This window comes from Microplitis mediator, chromosome 2 (genome assembly GCF_029852145.1).
Source record: "Microplitis mediator isolate UGA2020A chromosome 2, iyMicMedi2.1, whole genome shotgun sequence".
NCBI classification, from domain to species: domain Eukaryota; kingdom Metazoa; phylum Arthropoda; class Insecta; order Hymenoptera; family Braconidae; genus Microplitis; species Microplitis mediator.
Window position 1 is genome coordinate 18,403,725 of NC_079970.1, and position 17,240 is coordinate 18,420,964.

The 17,240-nt window shown below is 29.8% G+C and overlaps 1 protein-coding gene across 2 annotated transcripts in view; it reads left to right on the forward strand.

The window, feature by feature from the left end:
• Positions 1-315: 315 nt before the first annotated feature.
• Positions 316-17,240, forward strand: part of LOC130664000 (uncharacterized) — a 213,504-nt gene continuing 196,579 nt past the window's right edge. The window contains exons 1-2 of one of the 2 annotated variants that reach the window (XM_057463622.1): positions 316-654; positions 13,532-14,331. In XM_057463622.1, the coding sequence (XP_057319605.1) occupies positions 14,094-14,331 (238 nt within the window). In that variant the 5' untranslated portion in view covers positions 316-654; positions 13,532-14,093. The remainder of the gene's footprint in view (positions 655-13,531; positions 14,332-17,240) is intronic. The other variant, XM_057463621.1, reaches the window with a different exon arrangement.

The following is a 17,240-nucleotide window of genomic DNA, read 5'->3' on the forward strand; positions in this document are numbered from 1 at the left end:
TTTAACGGAACAGCACCTGCGATGGCTGTTATAACATAATTATATAGAGTGTGCAGGGGGTGCAATACAGAATGTTGCGAAACATCTACTATATATATATAATAATGTAAAAGCATGTGGAGGAATACATAGGCATTTTCCTGGAGAGGGTTGGAATGCGTGCGCTTAACGAGCGCAATGTACATTGCACGATAGGAGAGAAGTATAGTGGGATTGACTGTGCGTCGCGGGGGCGCAAGAGTCGCCAGACGTAGTAGCGTAGAAATCGTTTTGCTGGCAGCAGCCGAGAGAGAAGAGCGAAGAGTAAAGAGGGGTAAATCCGCGACTGCATGGGGGTGGCGTGAGCATTTATGAAGGGACAGTGTGCCTCTGGCTTCCGTGCGCGTTGGATCGTTTCACACTCTTATTCACTGCTCTCTCAATCCATTGCATTTTGATATCAATAGTGATCGCCGTTTTACAAAATTACTCTTGTGTAATATCGATACAAACATGTGCTATTCATTGATTGATTGATGATAAAATTATTTTTGTTTATCACAAGTTATACGATTTTGTTATGATGTTTTAAAAACACTGGGAAATATTTTCTAATATTTTTTTTTAGTAATTAGCATTTTTTTTTTTTTCAATGTTGATTTTTATATCGAAAAGGTAATTACTTTTTGAAAATAAAATGATATACCTGTTACGGTTGACAATTCGCTTACCATCAATATATATATATATATATGTATGTAACAACAAACGCGTATGTGTCGTTCTCTGTGGCTAGCTTGAAGATAAACGAGTTTATCACCTCAAATACTCGTAATATTTTTTATGTGTGCGTGTGTGTGTGCTTGTGTATAAGTCTGTCATATAGGGAATTTCCTGGCAAGTGACATTTCACTCGTTCACTGTCTCATATTGCACGTGGAAAATATTCCATTCTATTTCATATCTCTATATTCATTCATATCAAGTATCGAAATACATTTATGTCTATATGTATGCATATATGTTTGCATGTATGTATGTATGTATGTACGTATATAACTATAATTTATATACTTCCATGAGATATTCTGTACAACAGATTATATGATAAAATTTTATATATCCATTTTATCCGGTCTCTTTCTCTCTTTTTCTTTCATTCTCGTTCTCATTATTTTCATACTAACATAGAAAAGAAATTTTTTTATTTGAATTCTACGAGTATTTCATACTTGTGAGATAATATCTCACGTTTCCGATTGAGATAGCAGGAATAATTTCATATTGTTGGAGGTGCTTAAGATTAAGTGTCAAGTCGTTGATCGAATCGCAAGATCATGGAATCAGAAGAAGTGTAAAGATGAATAAAATAAAACAAGTTTATAATTGTGTCATAAAATATACCTCCACTTTTGATAGGTTTAATATAAGGGATACGAGTCAATGATTTTGCAGACACATGTGTATATATTAGGGTGATCCAAAAAAAGCCGACTAATTTTTTTTTTTTCAATCTCTGCTTAAGATCAGCTCGATTAAACAATTTTTAAAGGTCGCACTAGAAGATTTTAAGCTTCTGAGTATGATACTTCGGATTTTTCGGAGCGACTTTTCGATATAAACAGTAAGGCTTTCTTTGAATAGAAATTTTTTAGCGATAAAAAAAAAATTATTAGCAATTCAAGACAACGAAATTATAAAATATACTTTAAATTTGACTTATCTCTGAAATAAAACACAAACTTGACAATGTATTTATGATCCATCTCTCTAACGTCTCGTATTTTATTTTGTACATGAACATGGGAGTTTTATCATAAAAAAAAAAATATGAAACTTTACTGTAAATATTTAAAGGTCACTCAAAAAATATCATTAAAATTATACTCGCAATATTTCAAAATTCTTGAGCGAATTATAAAAATTCATATTACAAGATTAAACTTTCAAGAAATCATATATATTTATGTAGTAGTTTCTGATGTAATCCGAAAAAAAATTCGAGAATAATAACAGTAAAACTCTTTAATACTTGAAAAATTCTCAAGCACTCTCTAGAAATTACTCAATCTCGTCGACTTTTGAAGACAAATTTTGAAATGTGTGAAACTAAAAAATTTTTATCAGATTGAAGCAAATAATTCGCCGGTATTTGCAGTCATCCTAATATGTAAACAAACATAATTCGATTGTTATGAAATTGAAGTCTCACTTTGCCTCGGACATCTAATAAATATACGATGTTTTAGTTTGTAACCCCCCTTCCCCTTCCAGTATTATATGTGTATTACATATACGGAAAAAAAATTCTTGTTACCAGCAAAATACGGTTTCCTGATTGTCACGATTTTTAGTTGACTATTCGAAGGTTAGATTACCGATACATATAGTAGTGGCAACGATCATATCGTGAGTGGAACTAGAATGAATCGTGACAGTAGCTATCCAGATCATTACTAGAGCTATACAAGTCGCTCCCTCATGACACGCGCATCATGATCAATTAGATGCTTCCAATTACGGATTTTCTATATATATATATATTTTTTTTTTAACGATACTGTGAAAATATTATTTGGGATGACAAAAAAAAATTATTGTGAAAATTTGAGCCCTTAATATTGAAATTGAGAGGTGTATCATCGCAATTTTTGATTTTTTTTTAATGAGCGGGTTTTTGTCTCATAACTCTCAAACCATCGAGATAAACGAAATCAACTTGGGTACATTTTTTAAAGGAAATTTGATACTCTACAAAAAAGGTTTGATTGAAATTTTTCGTCAGTTGAACCGTTTCCTTATAATCATGCTTTGAACATTGGTATGATTTTTAAATTTGATTGTTCAACTTTGGAATTTTTTAATCATACCAATGTTCAAAGCATGATTATAAGGAAACTGTTCAACTGACGAAAAATTTCAATCAAACCTTTTTTGTAGAGTATCAAATTTCCTTCAAAAAATGTATCTAAGTCAATTTCGATTATCTCGATGGTTTGAGAGTTATGAGACAAAATCCCGCTCATTAAAAAAAAATCAAAAATTGCGATGATACACCTCTTAATTTCAATATTAAGGGCTCAAATTTTCACAATAATTTTTTTTTGTCATCCCAAATAATATTTTCACAGTATCGTTAAAAAAAGAAAATAGTCGATTTTTTTGGCCCAGTCTAATACATATATATATATATATATATATATATATATATATATATATATATATATATATATATCCAATTAATTTCATCTTCTCTTTGATTTTCGATCACTAGATATTTCGATGCACCATTTCGATCGATTATTACGATACGATTGTATTTCTGCTGTTTGATGTTTCACGCTAATTAAATTGTACAATATACTAGCTAACATAACCGTGCATATTATTTATCAATATTAGCTAATGAATCGAAAATTGTCGTTCATTAACATAATACAAAGCAATATAATACTTTAAAGAAAATTAAAAATGCATTACGGTTCTACAAAGCAATAATAATTAATGATGTGGATTTAATTCAAATACTACTTTTACTATATCTATATTTTTCCGAAAAATTAAAATAGATTTTTTTATCAAAAAATTATTATTCATTGAATAAATAATCACTTTAGTTTATAAGTGGGTACTCGACTATCAATTAAAAACAAATTAATCGATAGTATTAGATGAAAATAATATAGAAAACGTAGTAAGCCCGCGAATGAATAGAACGTTTTCTAGATTCAAGTTTTAACGGATTTCATATACCAGAGGAAATACACAAACTCTTCATCGTCTCTATACACCCGACTATTTTCCATCCCCGTATTCTCATGGGAAATCTCGAGCATAACACGTTTTTCAATTAAATATCCGGCCACTCCCGCCGGGAAATTTTCTGTGACTGTCGTGTGTATTAACGTGTTTTGTATTAAGAGTAGAATGACAATGGTTAATAAAAAAAAGTAATACGTGCTGGTTTAGTATGGTCAAGTGATTGTTGGTGTTACAGTTATTGTTATGGTTATCTCTGTTATTATTATTATTATTATTTCTATTTAATATAGGTAAGAGCGGGAATGAAGATAGTCCCCTCGTTGAGTTTATTGTCAAACTAACCACACATTGTATCACAGTCTATCAAATAACAGGTTTCAATAATTTCTATACTAAGTCTCAAAAATCAAAAAATAAAGACGGGATACTCCCTCCGAAAAATGACAAAACAAAAATTAATTTTTTTCCGAATTTGAAATTTTTAGGAGTAAATTGAACTCACTCCGAAAATGAAAACCTGTGTAAAAAAAATTCGTTCAGAAAATATTCCAAAAACGTTAATCACAGTGAACTTCCAAAATTGAGATAATTTTGAACTTTAAATTGAACGTTTTGGAACTCTGAAAAAATTAGAAAACGAACAATTTGCTACTGGTGCCGGCTTTTCTTGTGCTTTTTTTTTTAATTTCTCAGCAAAAATAATTTGATTTGACAGTTTTTGGAACTAAGTAGTAAGAGAAAAGAAACTATGTAAAAATTATGAACATTCTCGACTCTTACCAGAATTATTCAGGTATGAGGTAAAAAAAATAAAAATGGTTCGAAAATTTTTATGAATATTTGTTGACTTTGATAAGAATTTTTTCCACTATTTGACTTGTTCGAAATTAGTCCAAAAAATGGCTGATTGGAACTAATTATGAACTAAATATGAACTCACAAAATTGTCAATTCAAATCATTTATGTTTCAAAAATTAAAAAAAAAAGCTGGACGAAAAGTCCTTATTAGTTGATAATTTTTCACACATCTAATTATTTTAAAGTTCCAAAAATTTTCAACTCAAAGTTCAGAATTGTCTCAATTTTGGAAGTTCACTGTCCGGATCACTTTTGGAACGAATTTTTTTTCACGGGAATATAAATTTTTTTCTCTACTTCCGAGTTTCTCATTTTCATACATATTTTAGTATACATACTAAATATCATTTATATAAACTGCTGGTCAGTTGAATTGTTAAACAGTAGAGAGTAAATACCAATATTTGTTGCTAAATAAAAATTTTATTCTTAAAAAAATACAAAATTTTTTTTGTCATTTTTTTCGGTTCGATCCAATATATTCTGTTATGTATATGGCACGAAGTGTTTATTCTGCTTCTGACAAAAAATAAATACTCAGGATTTGAATTAAAAAATTTTTTAAAACATGACCAACTTGCCCCGTACTGGTTGACTATTTCGGTCAAAATAAACCTGAAAATGACCAAAAACATTTTTTTAGAGTTTTTTGGAGGAAGGACATCACAGAATAGGGGTTCACATTGCCCCTCTCATCCTACCTGTTAGTTTCTTATATATTTATATATACATTTGTTATTACCGTAGTGGGATTACATTAATACTAGGTGGCCGTTGACACTTGAAGAAAGTTGTACAATTTGTTTCTCACACTTTTTTATAATAATCTTATCTTAAGAAATAAGTAATTAAAAGTTTGACTGGAGTAATGATTCCTGTAGTGGTGATGCTGATGGTAATAGTTTAAGTAGAAGTACTTAGTTGAACAAGTGGTGGTGAGTTTAAAGATGAAATGTAAAGAGAGATGGAAAAAAGTATCGGACTTGATTTTTTGCCGTACTCTCATGCTAGATCTCTCGTATTTCCGCTTGGCCAACGAGTTCACGATCGTTGGCTCTCACTTGCGGAAAAGCCTTCACCACCACTGGCAAATACGATAACCATTTTATTTATTTATTTTTTTTAATATTTCTTTTGTCTGAAAATAACAAAAAAAGATCCGATACTTTATTGCTGTAATATTATATTTTTTACTATTATTATTACTTACTCAGGTTGTGGTTTTATTATTTTTTACTACAAATTAAAAGCTTGTTTTTAAAATAATGCTCGTTATAATTTATAGCATAAATATGAGACAACATTTTAAAAAAATCCATTAATTAGTGATAATTAAAAAATCTATTTTTTATTTGTCTTATTGGTAATTATTGGATATATAAATCTAATATATTTTTTTATTCCCTAAGAAAGTAGAAAAATAATGTAAGGCCCGCAGGACATCACTGAATTTAACGGGTCTCAAGTTTCCCGAGGGATATTATTGTGAAAAAAGAGGATCGAGCTAGAATATCGATGCTCTGAAAGTTTCTGCTAACATTTTCTTGCCTCTCGAGAATGTGGAATCTTATGTGATAATGGTGAAAGTGAATTTTTTTTTTCATCTTTTCTAAATATATATATATGTATATATATATATATATATATATATAATTTTTTTTTACTATATATATACATGTATATATATATATGTCGGAGATAAAATAATACTTGGGTTTTCCCTGAGACTCGGGAAAGTCCCAACTATATTGAGTTCGTTTTTAGACAATAAAAACTTAGTAAAAATATTTTACAATTTAATCCGCTTAAGATTTTGTTAGTTTTCATATTTACGTTTATGACGGTAGACTTAAGTCGAAGGAGCCCGTCTGGGCATCCAACGTATACACGATCGGTCGGATAGCAATGTTGTCCGTTCCTTTGCTCAATTAGAACTAACTCTCTGTACCCAATATTCTTGAGTCCCTGAATCGACCAAAAACTATATCTCAGGTAATTTTTACAAACTCGTACAATTACTTCCATATGTTTGAAAACTCATTATACCGAAAATATTGCTATCTCTCGATCGTGTCTACGTTGGATGCCCAGACGGGCTCCTTCGACTTAAGTCTACCGTCATAAACGTAAATATGAAAACTAACAAAATCTTAAGCGGATTAAATTGTAAAATATTTTTACTAAGTTTTTATTGTCTAAAAACGAACTCAATATAGTTGGGACTTTCCCGAGTCTCAGGGAAAACCCAAGTATTATTTTATCTCCGACATATATTTATATCTTTTTTATAATAATAATTTTTCTTTATACTCTCTTCTCATCCGCAGACACTCTTGACTCCAGACGTTCCTAGTTATCGTTAATAATTTGTCGAATGCCCGTTAAAAGTGGCTTACATCCATTATTCATTATAAATAAAATGATAAAAGTATATAGAGTTAAAAGTAAAAAAATTGAATGCCACAAAAAAGTTTTAAAAAACTGCCGTAAAATATTAATGCGCTAAAAATAAAAGTAAAAAATTAAAACGTGAATGTCGATTTTAGTAAAAAACTTGAGCTAATGGATTTTTAGTTATAGAATAAAAGAAAAAGCAAAAAATAATTCGTTAAAACGTTTGCTTTTGGTCGTGAGAGAATTAATTTTGATTGGCAAAGTATCACAAATGGGATAGAGAGTACGAGAAAGAGTGAAATAAAACTGACAAAAAAAAATAATAAAACGAAAGGAGATAAAACACTTTAGAAAAAACGAGGGAATCTACTAACGAGGTTGGTAGGTTGGTAATCACCCTCTGGGATCGTGCCTAGGATACATTCCCAACGTAGATGTGAATAAGGGTTGAAAGAGAGTAACCAAGAACTTGGAAGTTAACAGACAAAGAAAAAAATAAGTTTGAATAAGGACATAAGGCAATCTCGTGGATTTTAGTAATAGACAATTATTGACTAATCCTAAGAATAAATCTTTTTTTGTTTACCAATTATCGCTAAACAAACGTCAAATTAATCGAAGATTAGGTACACTCAAATAATTATCCGGGACTTTTTTCCTAAAAAAACAGTTCTTAAAAAAATAGCTACATAGTCAGTAATATAAGGGCAGTATGGAATTGATGTGAAAATGATCGATAATGGAGAAATTTTTCCCCCGCTGAGAAAAAAAAATTTTTTCATATTCTTCCTCTGAGAAATTATTTTATGGAAAATTTTCGATAGATTAATCGCTTGATACAAAAACTATTTTTTTGGCTGAAGAAAAAATCTTAGCAATTAGAACACTATCTTGACTCAAGTAATTTTGATTAGAATAAATTATGTTCTCGGTGTATAATCAACATAACTTTCAACGCGCCACGTAACCCTGGTTGAAAAATTGAACTTCATTTTCAATTTCAAATTTAGGCTGCAAATAAATTTATTCAAGACCTCATTTTAATCTCTATGCTGCCTTTTATTTACGTTTCTGCACTATAGAGGTTCGAATGGAGTTTGATTTTTTGACCAGGGTTCATTTCAATGGACAACATATTAAATTTCGGTAAACCTCATAAAAAAATTATGGTAAATATTCCTATAAATATGGGTATAATTCATGGTATAATTCATGGGAATGTATGATGACCAATGCCATAATAAATAGTAATCATTACCATAATGTTATATTAATAATTTCCATACATTATGGTAGCGATTACCATAATATTATGGGAATGGTTACCATAATATATAGGGTCTGTTCCTATACGCACTGCGGAACCGTTACAATGTGGTTATAGGATTTGTTCCTATATGCTTATGGGAACTATTCCTCTGAGGATGGTAGTCATTACCATAATTATTTTACATGCGATGTGGGAACTGTTACCATAATGATGGAAATTGTTCTCATACTTATGGGAACTTATCTCAGAAAGTATGGGTCTATATCCCATAATTCCTAGTCATTATTACCATAACGGTATGGACTGATATTTCATAAGCGTACTAGGAACGGTTACTATAAATTTTTCTCCGTGAATAATTAAAAGATACTACTATCTTTTACAGAACCGTTTTTTTTTATTTTTGAAATCTAAAAAAAAACATTGTATTTTATTTACGGATTTAAAATAAATAATATTTCATTTATATTTAATCAATCTTTCAAGCGTAACACTTTAGAAATTTAAATGCCAGGGAAAATATAAAACAACACAAAGGAAAAATAAAAATCCGCAGTTGATATGAAATTCACATTTTAATCGAAAATCGATTAAACTGAATTGCTTAAGTCATACAAAAAATTTATTTATTTATTTTTATATTATGATGCTCCTTTTCATTTTCTCTTTAGCCTCATATTTATTCAGTAAAATGCTATTTTTTTTTTGGTTCAAAAGCAGTAACAATAAAATCGAAAATGATTTCGTCAGCACATCAAATAGTGCCGTGATTTCCCATCGACTTTTTATTTTAACACTATCACGTTTTTTAACATTTATTTTTTTTTTGCAATGTTTTTCTCATTTACCAAGCACTCTAACACTACATGTAGCTTGGTACGCTCGGCGGCTTCAAACAATTGCCCAGCATTTCGGGAAATTGCCGTTTGGCTTCCAGCAAAACGCATGTGGAATACAGATCCATGTGCGTGTATATATAGATCTATATGTACATATAGATACTCAGCTCGAGTGTTACCGTGAAATGTTAACTATTGCACGTACTATTTCGATTGTACTAACCATCATTCAGCTCTTATGATACTGCGAGTGTTATCAGTTAAAGTTACACATCTGCAACGAATTTAACCCTCTGTCTGCGAGCATATTTTTTACTAACGATCCCGACAAACTGCACTTTCCACGTCCTCTCTCTATTTCTCCTCGTCGTATTTGAATTAAATTACAAAAAGAAAGTCCAAAATATTTTTCAATGATTCATTAAATGGAAAATTAATCACTATTTTTTTGCTGTCATTAGTTTCTGATAAAATCAAGAAAAAATCAGTCTTCATAAAGGAAATTCATAACTTTTCGACTAAATTACTTCCAATAATAGTAATTTGTCGGACGAGGCAGCACAGTTAAGAATATCCGATAAGCTATTGTTGGAATGAACTGATAGATTGTGGTGCATTAATACAAAATGTGTCGAAATAATTGATCTGTTTCGTGTCAAAAAAAGTTTCAAGTTATTCTTATTCAATTTTATTTATTACTTTTTTTTAATAACATGTGAAATCTGATCGAGTTTTGATCATACTATTCCTTAATTAGACTATTTTGAATAATTTTTAGAATGGTTAATCGTCTCTATAGAGGCGATCTACAGATCAAAATCAGACTTTGTTTCTCATAAAATTTGACCTTTTATTTTCTTCCACTAGTTCAAATGCAGACCAAATAGTTCAAATACAGTCTAGTCAGACTAAAATTAGATCGAATTTTTCAACTTAAGCGAGCCGTCAGCGCAAATTTTTGCGCGTATGTCCAATTCTTGTCCAATCTCAGAAATTTTTTTTGTCCTTATGTACCATACTGGAATATATATCCAAATTTATTAAGAAATCTGAACAACTAATACAAATAAAACTTGCTGATAATTAGATCTGACTAGATATATTCCGATATGATCAGATTCCGGGTCAAAAATAAAACTTGGTTTGTCAAGTCGAAATTTAGAGTTGTTAATCACAAGACAAACGACTTTTTATTACGGAAATATAAAATCCATTGAGTTTTTGCCTATTTTTAGACTTAGATAGCTTACTTAGTCACGATTTAAGACGAAAAAGTCAAAATCAAGTCGAAATTGATTTGTTTTAGACTTATTCAGCTTAAATTATAATTCGAAAAAGTCAGAACTAAGTTAGAATGTGAAAAACAAATTTTACACTAAAAAATACTGCTTGATTTTGACTCAGCTGATCAAATCTAAAGTAAGGCGAATAAATATCTTTTTTTCAATTTGGTTCAGCCAGTCAAAAGTAAGGTGAATGACTCTTGTACTTGAAGTGAAGACGAATAAGTTTAATCTAAGATAAAAAAAGTTCTAAAACTTGACAATAATTTAATTCGAGAAAGTCGAGATCTTATCGAAAAATCGTCGGCAAATCGATAACTTTAAAATAAAATGAGGTAAAGCAAGCCTGAACCAGGGTTTATTTTTCACCCGCGATCTGTCCATAAATTGTCAGATCTGATTTTTAAGTGTAATCTTATGACAAAAATCTAATTCAATGATTAAATCCCTAAAGTTTTTTTTCTTTACGGATAATCATAAGAGCTTTATGATGCTGATTCAAAGATTTAAAAGAGTATAAGGAATCGCAGCTGTGGCTTGAATGACCCAGCTTGTTCTCGGAGGGTTGATCGATTAAAAAATCTAATCATACAATATTATTATTTGTTCATAAATTAATCGTTTTATAATAATAACTTATTTGACGTCTATACAATATTTCTCAACGAAAAAGAAAAATATTAGTCATGTGATGATTATTGATAAGAATAAATGAATGATTGTACAAGATGGTCGACCCGATAAGTGTACGAAAGAATACCTAAAGATGTAAGTAAGAAAATGAATGAAAGATGTATTTAAAGGAATTACCGTTTTCTGAGAGAAAGAGCGAGAAAGAGAATCCTAGTCCAATTTCCACCGATGAAAGCGAATAATCCAAGCTCGATAAACGAGTTATCCAAGTTCCATCGGGCTTAACTTTATCGTAGATTTCCTAACGGGCGACTTCCAGTCCAGCACGTGCCATGATAGTCTACTAAACCGGATAACGAATTCCTTAGAGTGTCTGTATATACTATCCAAAATTTTTTTTCTCTTTTTTTCAATATATATTCACTGAAGAGTCATTTCAATACATTAAAAGGGTAAGCCGGAAAAATTTTGATCTTCCCGCGGTTGCTCGGATTTTTTCAATTAATCAACTAGATATATACTTGAGCTTTTTTTCTTTTCAAATCTTCCATCTTCATTGTCATTGTGGAAAATGAATATCCTAGGGAATGAAAGAATTTTAATATGAATGATTTTTTTTAAATTCTTTTTAAAGTTAAATTTTTTTTTGAATAAATTACTTCATAAAAAAATATGAACGGAAAAATGAGGATTCACTTTTAAATTTTACTGTTTTATTTCCCTTTCGTTGTTTTAAAAAATAGTTTATTTTCATAATATTTATACAGCTTTCAATATTAATGCATTAAAATCAACTTATTTGTTAATTCACTAACACGAATTCATAAATTATTTCTAGTGAAAAACGTAATTAAATTAACAATAGATGGATTTACTTTTCTATCGGAGAATTCATAAAAAAAAAACCTATTTTTTTTTTAATATTATTTAAAAAAATGAAATCTAATCAACGTTCTTATCAGTATTATTTCACGTACAGTGATTTTAATTAAATATTACAATATACAAATGAATGAAAAAATCAATGACACATTTCAGATGAAACTCAATTATAAACGTTATTGCAAAAATTTAGTTTAAGTATTGATCGAAATTCAGTCAAGTATTTCACACACACACATATATATAATTTATAGTATTGCCAAAGTTTGTTAGCATCGATTTTGCCCGTTCACAGTGTTATACTTTCTATTATTTTTTGCTTATATATTTTCTTTTTATTTTTCTTTTATTTCACTTTCTCCCACAGCTTATAAAGTGACAGCTGCACTTGGCATCGGTTAAGTTGTAGCGACCTAAAATTGTTCTGATCGTTTTTCACGCTACTATTAAAAGCTCAACTATTGAAAAGACCAAAAGTATATATATATAGATACATATACATATATATATATTACCATTTTTGTAGACCATTTTATTTTCAGTAAATTATTTTTAACCAATTTTCCAAAATTTTCAAATGATCATTAGTTATTTGCATTCGAATTAAAAGCAGACAGGATACGGCTTTTGAAACTGATTGATTTTGAATGCAAACAATTAATGACCATTCATTTTGAACAGTTTGTAAAGGATAATTTGTTGGAAATGAAACATTCTATAAACGAGTTCCTATAACATTTCGTAATAAGTCTAATAGTTTCACCAGAAAAGTCAAACAATAGTAAAAATTCTATAGATTCAACTTTGACCTAAAATAACTTGAAATATTTGATTTATCAGAAGTTCATAAGATATCATTTTTTTGAAGAGCAAAAAATCAATTACCCACAAAGATATATATTTAACCTTTTAGTTTACGTATTCATTGATGAGTTACAAAATTTCAAGCTGATTTAAAACTGTTTCCTACTAGTGATGTGAAGCAAAGCATGTGCTCGTCAAATGCTCGTTATTTATCGTCAATTGACCGGCTAAAAAAAATGACCGCCGATCATTTTTTAAATTTTATGGCGATTCCCGCGAAATGAGTCTAAAAAATTGACCAAAAAATTTTTGACGGTCATTATCCATCTAAGTAGTTGAGCAAGCCAAATTTGTTTATTACCGTCAGAATTTTTAGATAAATTTTGTTTTGAATATTTAAAATATTTAGGTTGTATATGAAATAGTTTGTTTTAGTTTTTTTTTTGAGAGTAATTTTCGTAAAAATAAAAAAAAAATGCTTATGAATTTTTGTGACTGACTAAAAAAAATGATGTCAATTGACGAGCAATTGCTTGTCAATGGCTCGTGATTTGACCAAAGTTTAAAATGACCGTCAGTTCGCATCACTATTTCCTACTATCTTACATTTGAAATAGCGAAAATAGTGACTATTCACTGTTTACTAGTGAAAAGTATGTCACTAATTCAAATAGTTGTATACTTTTCACTGATAATAAGTAATTATTCTCTGCCAAATAGTGATTGTCACGTGATCTTCGCTAATTCGTTTTTAGAGAATACGTTATGTTAATGGAAAATGGAAAATTGAAGTCAAGAAGTACTTAATATTAATCTCTTATTTTAGTAGGTGGTTTTTCTAACCCTGCTGAAACTTTTGAGTGTGTCCTTAAAAAATTAAAAATAGTCTATTTTTTTAAACAATTTAAAGTATATATATGTATATATTGATGAAGAAATAATGCGTTGTGTCTTCTTAAGAGCATTAAGTAAAGTATTGTTTTAAAAAATTTGTTTTTATGAAGGATCTGAATTATCAGTTTTGGTCGTAAAAATGTGGTCTATGATTTTCGTGACTCTTGACAATTAAAACGTTCGTAAAACTAGTGATACTGCATGATATTCGTTATAAAAATTACTTCACGATAAACAATAAATATTTTAATAAAAATGAAGATATAGTCATTAATAATGAGAAAGAAAATAAATAAGTTAACTAGTGTTGGAAGATGGCAATGTGTGTTTCAAACTTTGTAAACGAATTTATTGAATCAGTTTTATACAGAGAAGGAAAGTAAACAAGTTGATGCGTGACATGTGCCAGTTGTAGAGTACTGGACAAAATAATAAAAAATATAGAGAGTAGAAGATAATAGTGTATGTGAAGAGAAAAACAGTAGAAGGGTAAAATGTGTTGCTCTGAAAATACAAGCGGTTCTCGGATGACCCGATGTGGAATTGTTTGTGGTTTGGCAGCGCTTGCTGCCCTTACCACTGCCCTTCTTGGACCTGCATGGCTTCACACTGAAGAAAAACTATCACTTCCGCATTTGCCAAGACAGCTTGCGTCTGCTGTTAGTGTCAAATTTAAACTTGGACTCTTCAAAGTATGTCCAAAAATTATCAAACCTGCTAATATTACATTACGTAAGTACTCATTTAATTCATACATATTTATTGATTATTATGACTATAAATAAATATATATATATATATATATATATATATATATATATAAATATATATATATATATATATATATATATATATAAATATATATACACAGAGAGAGACAGAGATTTTTATCGTTAATTAATTGTGATTTAATACAACAAAATAAATGAGTTTAATGAAATATACGAATACAGAGAGAAAAAGAAAAAAATAATTAAATACATGAAATTAATTATCGAATGTAAATAATTTAAAATTATATACAGGCATCGTTAAAAGCTATTTGGTTTTCAGAAATCAATAATTTTAATTACTCAAAAATGAACATTAATACGTTAAATAAAAGTCGAAATTTCAAATTGTAGTGACTGAATTATACTATCTGTGGTCTTATAAATGTAAAGGATTTTAGGGCACATTTAAAAAAAAAATATTCTTGATTCTAGTCAGATTTTTTTTCCGTGTACAATGATTATATTTTAATACCCGGAGAAACAAAAATGGTAATGATTACCATTCTACATAGTAATTAGAGTAATTTTTTGTAAAATGGTAAATAATGCTATGAGGAATAGGATTCATCACCATTTTTCTGGTAGTGATTACTATGTTACATTGAAAAAAGTAAAATGGTTAAAATCGCTATCTAGCATGGGAATCAGGCCTATGTAGAATGGTACTCAGCCCCATGATCGAATAGTTGTCATTACAGTTTAATAAATATATATAAGACAACGAAGTCAATAAATTGTTTATTACTAAACATTCAAATTTTTTAAATTATTCTTTATCTTTTATCAACAAATGATATTTCATAATGGACAATATTTTAATTATTTCAATAAATTAATTAGATTTCTACATATACTCAAAGTATCTTGAGTTATTTATGTTATCATAACCTTATTTATTGAATATAAAATAAATAAATCATCGTAAATGTCGCAAGGTAACATTGCAGTCATGTCCATTAACATAGTATTCTCGTCAATGTAGAATAGTAATCATTCCTATGCTAGCATAGCCTACGTTACCATGTAGAATAGGGGGGACTACTCTGTCCCGTGACTATCGACGCTAAGAAATCCTCGTTACTATGTAACATAGTAATGGTTCCCATTCTATATAGGAATCGAAACTATTCTTTCCTCTCTGTGTAGTTTAACGTTTACTCCTAAAACTACGTGGCAAGGAAAAATCATGTCGAGATTATCGACAGTGTAAAAAATTTGCGGAGTGAACATGGACGAAATCCAGAATGAATGCGGAACGAATGACTGTGTATTTTATTTAATCCCCCCCTTAAAAGGAGTTCATTTTAATTTAAAACTCCGATATGGAGTGAATGCGAATTTGAATACAACCCAGACCATTCCGAAATCACTCCGCTGGAAAAACAAACTCCTCATTTATTTTGGATGCGAAGTGATTTTTTTAAAAACTCCGGAACTTCGAGTAACGGAGTGAATTAGGATTTTAATAAAATCCGTAATCACTTCGAATTCACTCTCGATTTTTTATAGTGTACTAGTGTTTATTATTTTGTAAAAAAAATGACACATTAGAATTAAATTAAAGTATATTTTTTTCCTTCATACTGAAAGAATTGAATTTAAGTACAAACGTGTAAAGAGTATACATAAAAATCTAAGAGGTTGTCTTCTCGACAGAATCGTAAGTGCGATTTCATCCGAAAATGTCGACAGTTTAGTTTTATCGTCTTGCTGTTTTCATTTTTCGCACCGTTTACTTATAGCGACTGTCACTGTTAGCATTTTATTTTTGTTTCATCCGAGTATTTGTCAATCTTTCTTACTTTTTTTTTATTATGTATAATACCATTTATTTTACCTTCACCCTCTTGTGCCTAAAAATAAACCGATAACGATAAATTTACCGTAATAGAGATATTTGAGGATCGCTCGGCACCTTTTGACGGCAGTCAATCGGGGTTGAGAGTTATCAGAGGGTCGTTTTGGGCGGAAAAAAAAATAATAATAATAATAAAAAAAAAACGAGGGATAGTTTCAACATTCAATGGACATTGGATAGTGTTATTAAAGTTAGGGTAAGTCTACCAGTCTACGTTCTTAGTCTTATACTTCTCCGGGGACTCGTTATCTGTTCACTCATATTTTTTTTTTTTTTTTTTTTTTTTTTTCATTTTTTTTTTTAACTTTTTCAGAATATCCTAAGCTGTTTTAATATCCTATTTATCATTATATATTCTTTAATCCATTATTTATTCAAGATGAAAAATTAAAATAGTCAAGAAAATAAAACTATTCGATAAAAAAACGTAAGAAAAATATTTAGTCACTATATAACACACAATATTGATTCTATACATGTAGTGGTACACAAATAACAATTTTATGTGGGTGATTGAACGCAAAACTGACTGTCATGTTTCCACAAAAAACGCCAGGAATAACTGGGACACGTGTCAAAAAATAAAATAATAAAAAAAAAAAAAATAGGGAGGAAAAAGAATGAAAAATTGCGAATGAAAAAAATGTAGAGTGCGACAGGGCGATATTGTAATACAATTGATAGATAGCTTCCAACGAGACAGGGGGTTGAAGTGAGGTTGGTTTGGGGCATTTATCTTGCTATCTCATTCCGTCTCTTGCACCCCAGCTGAACGGCGTTGGCTTCGCGGACCGATAAGTCGTCTCACCAATGAAGACAAATCGTTCACGTCCCGCAGTTTTACCGAGGTGTAATTAATCGTAAGAGAGACAAGTAACGAGCCGGTTGGGCGTTCCGTGAGTAGCTTCCAGACGTGTCTCTAACCTGAACCACGTCTTCAACTTTACTCTTTTATGTTTATTGAATAAGTTTACCATTATTACACCAATTTATTGATTTTTTTTTCTTAT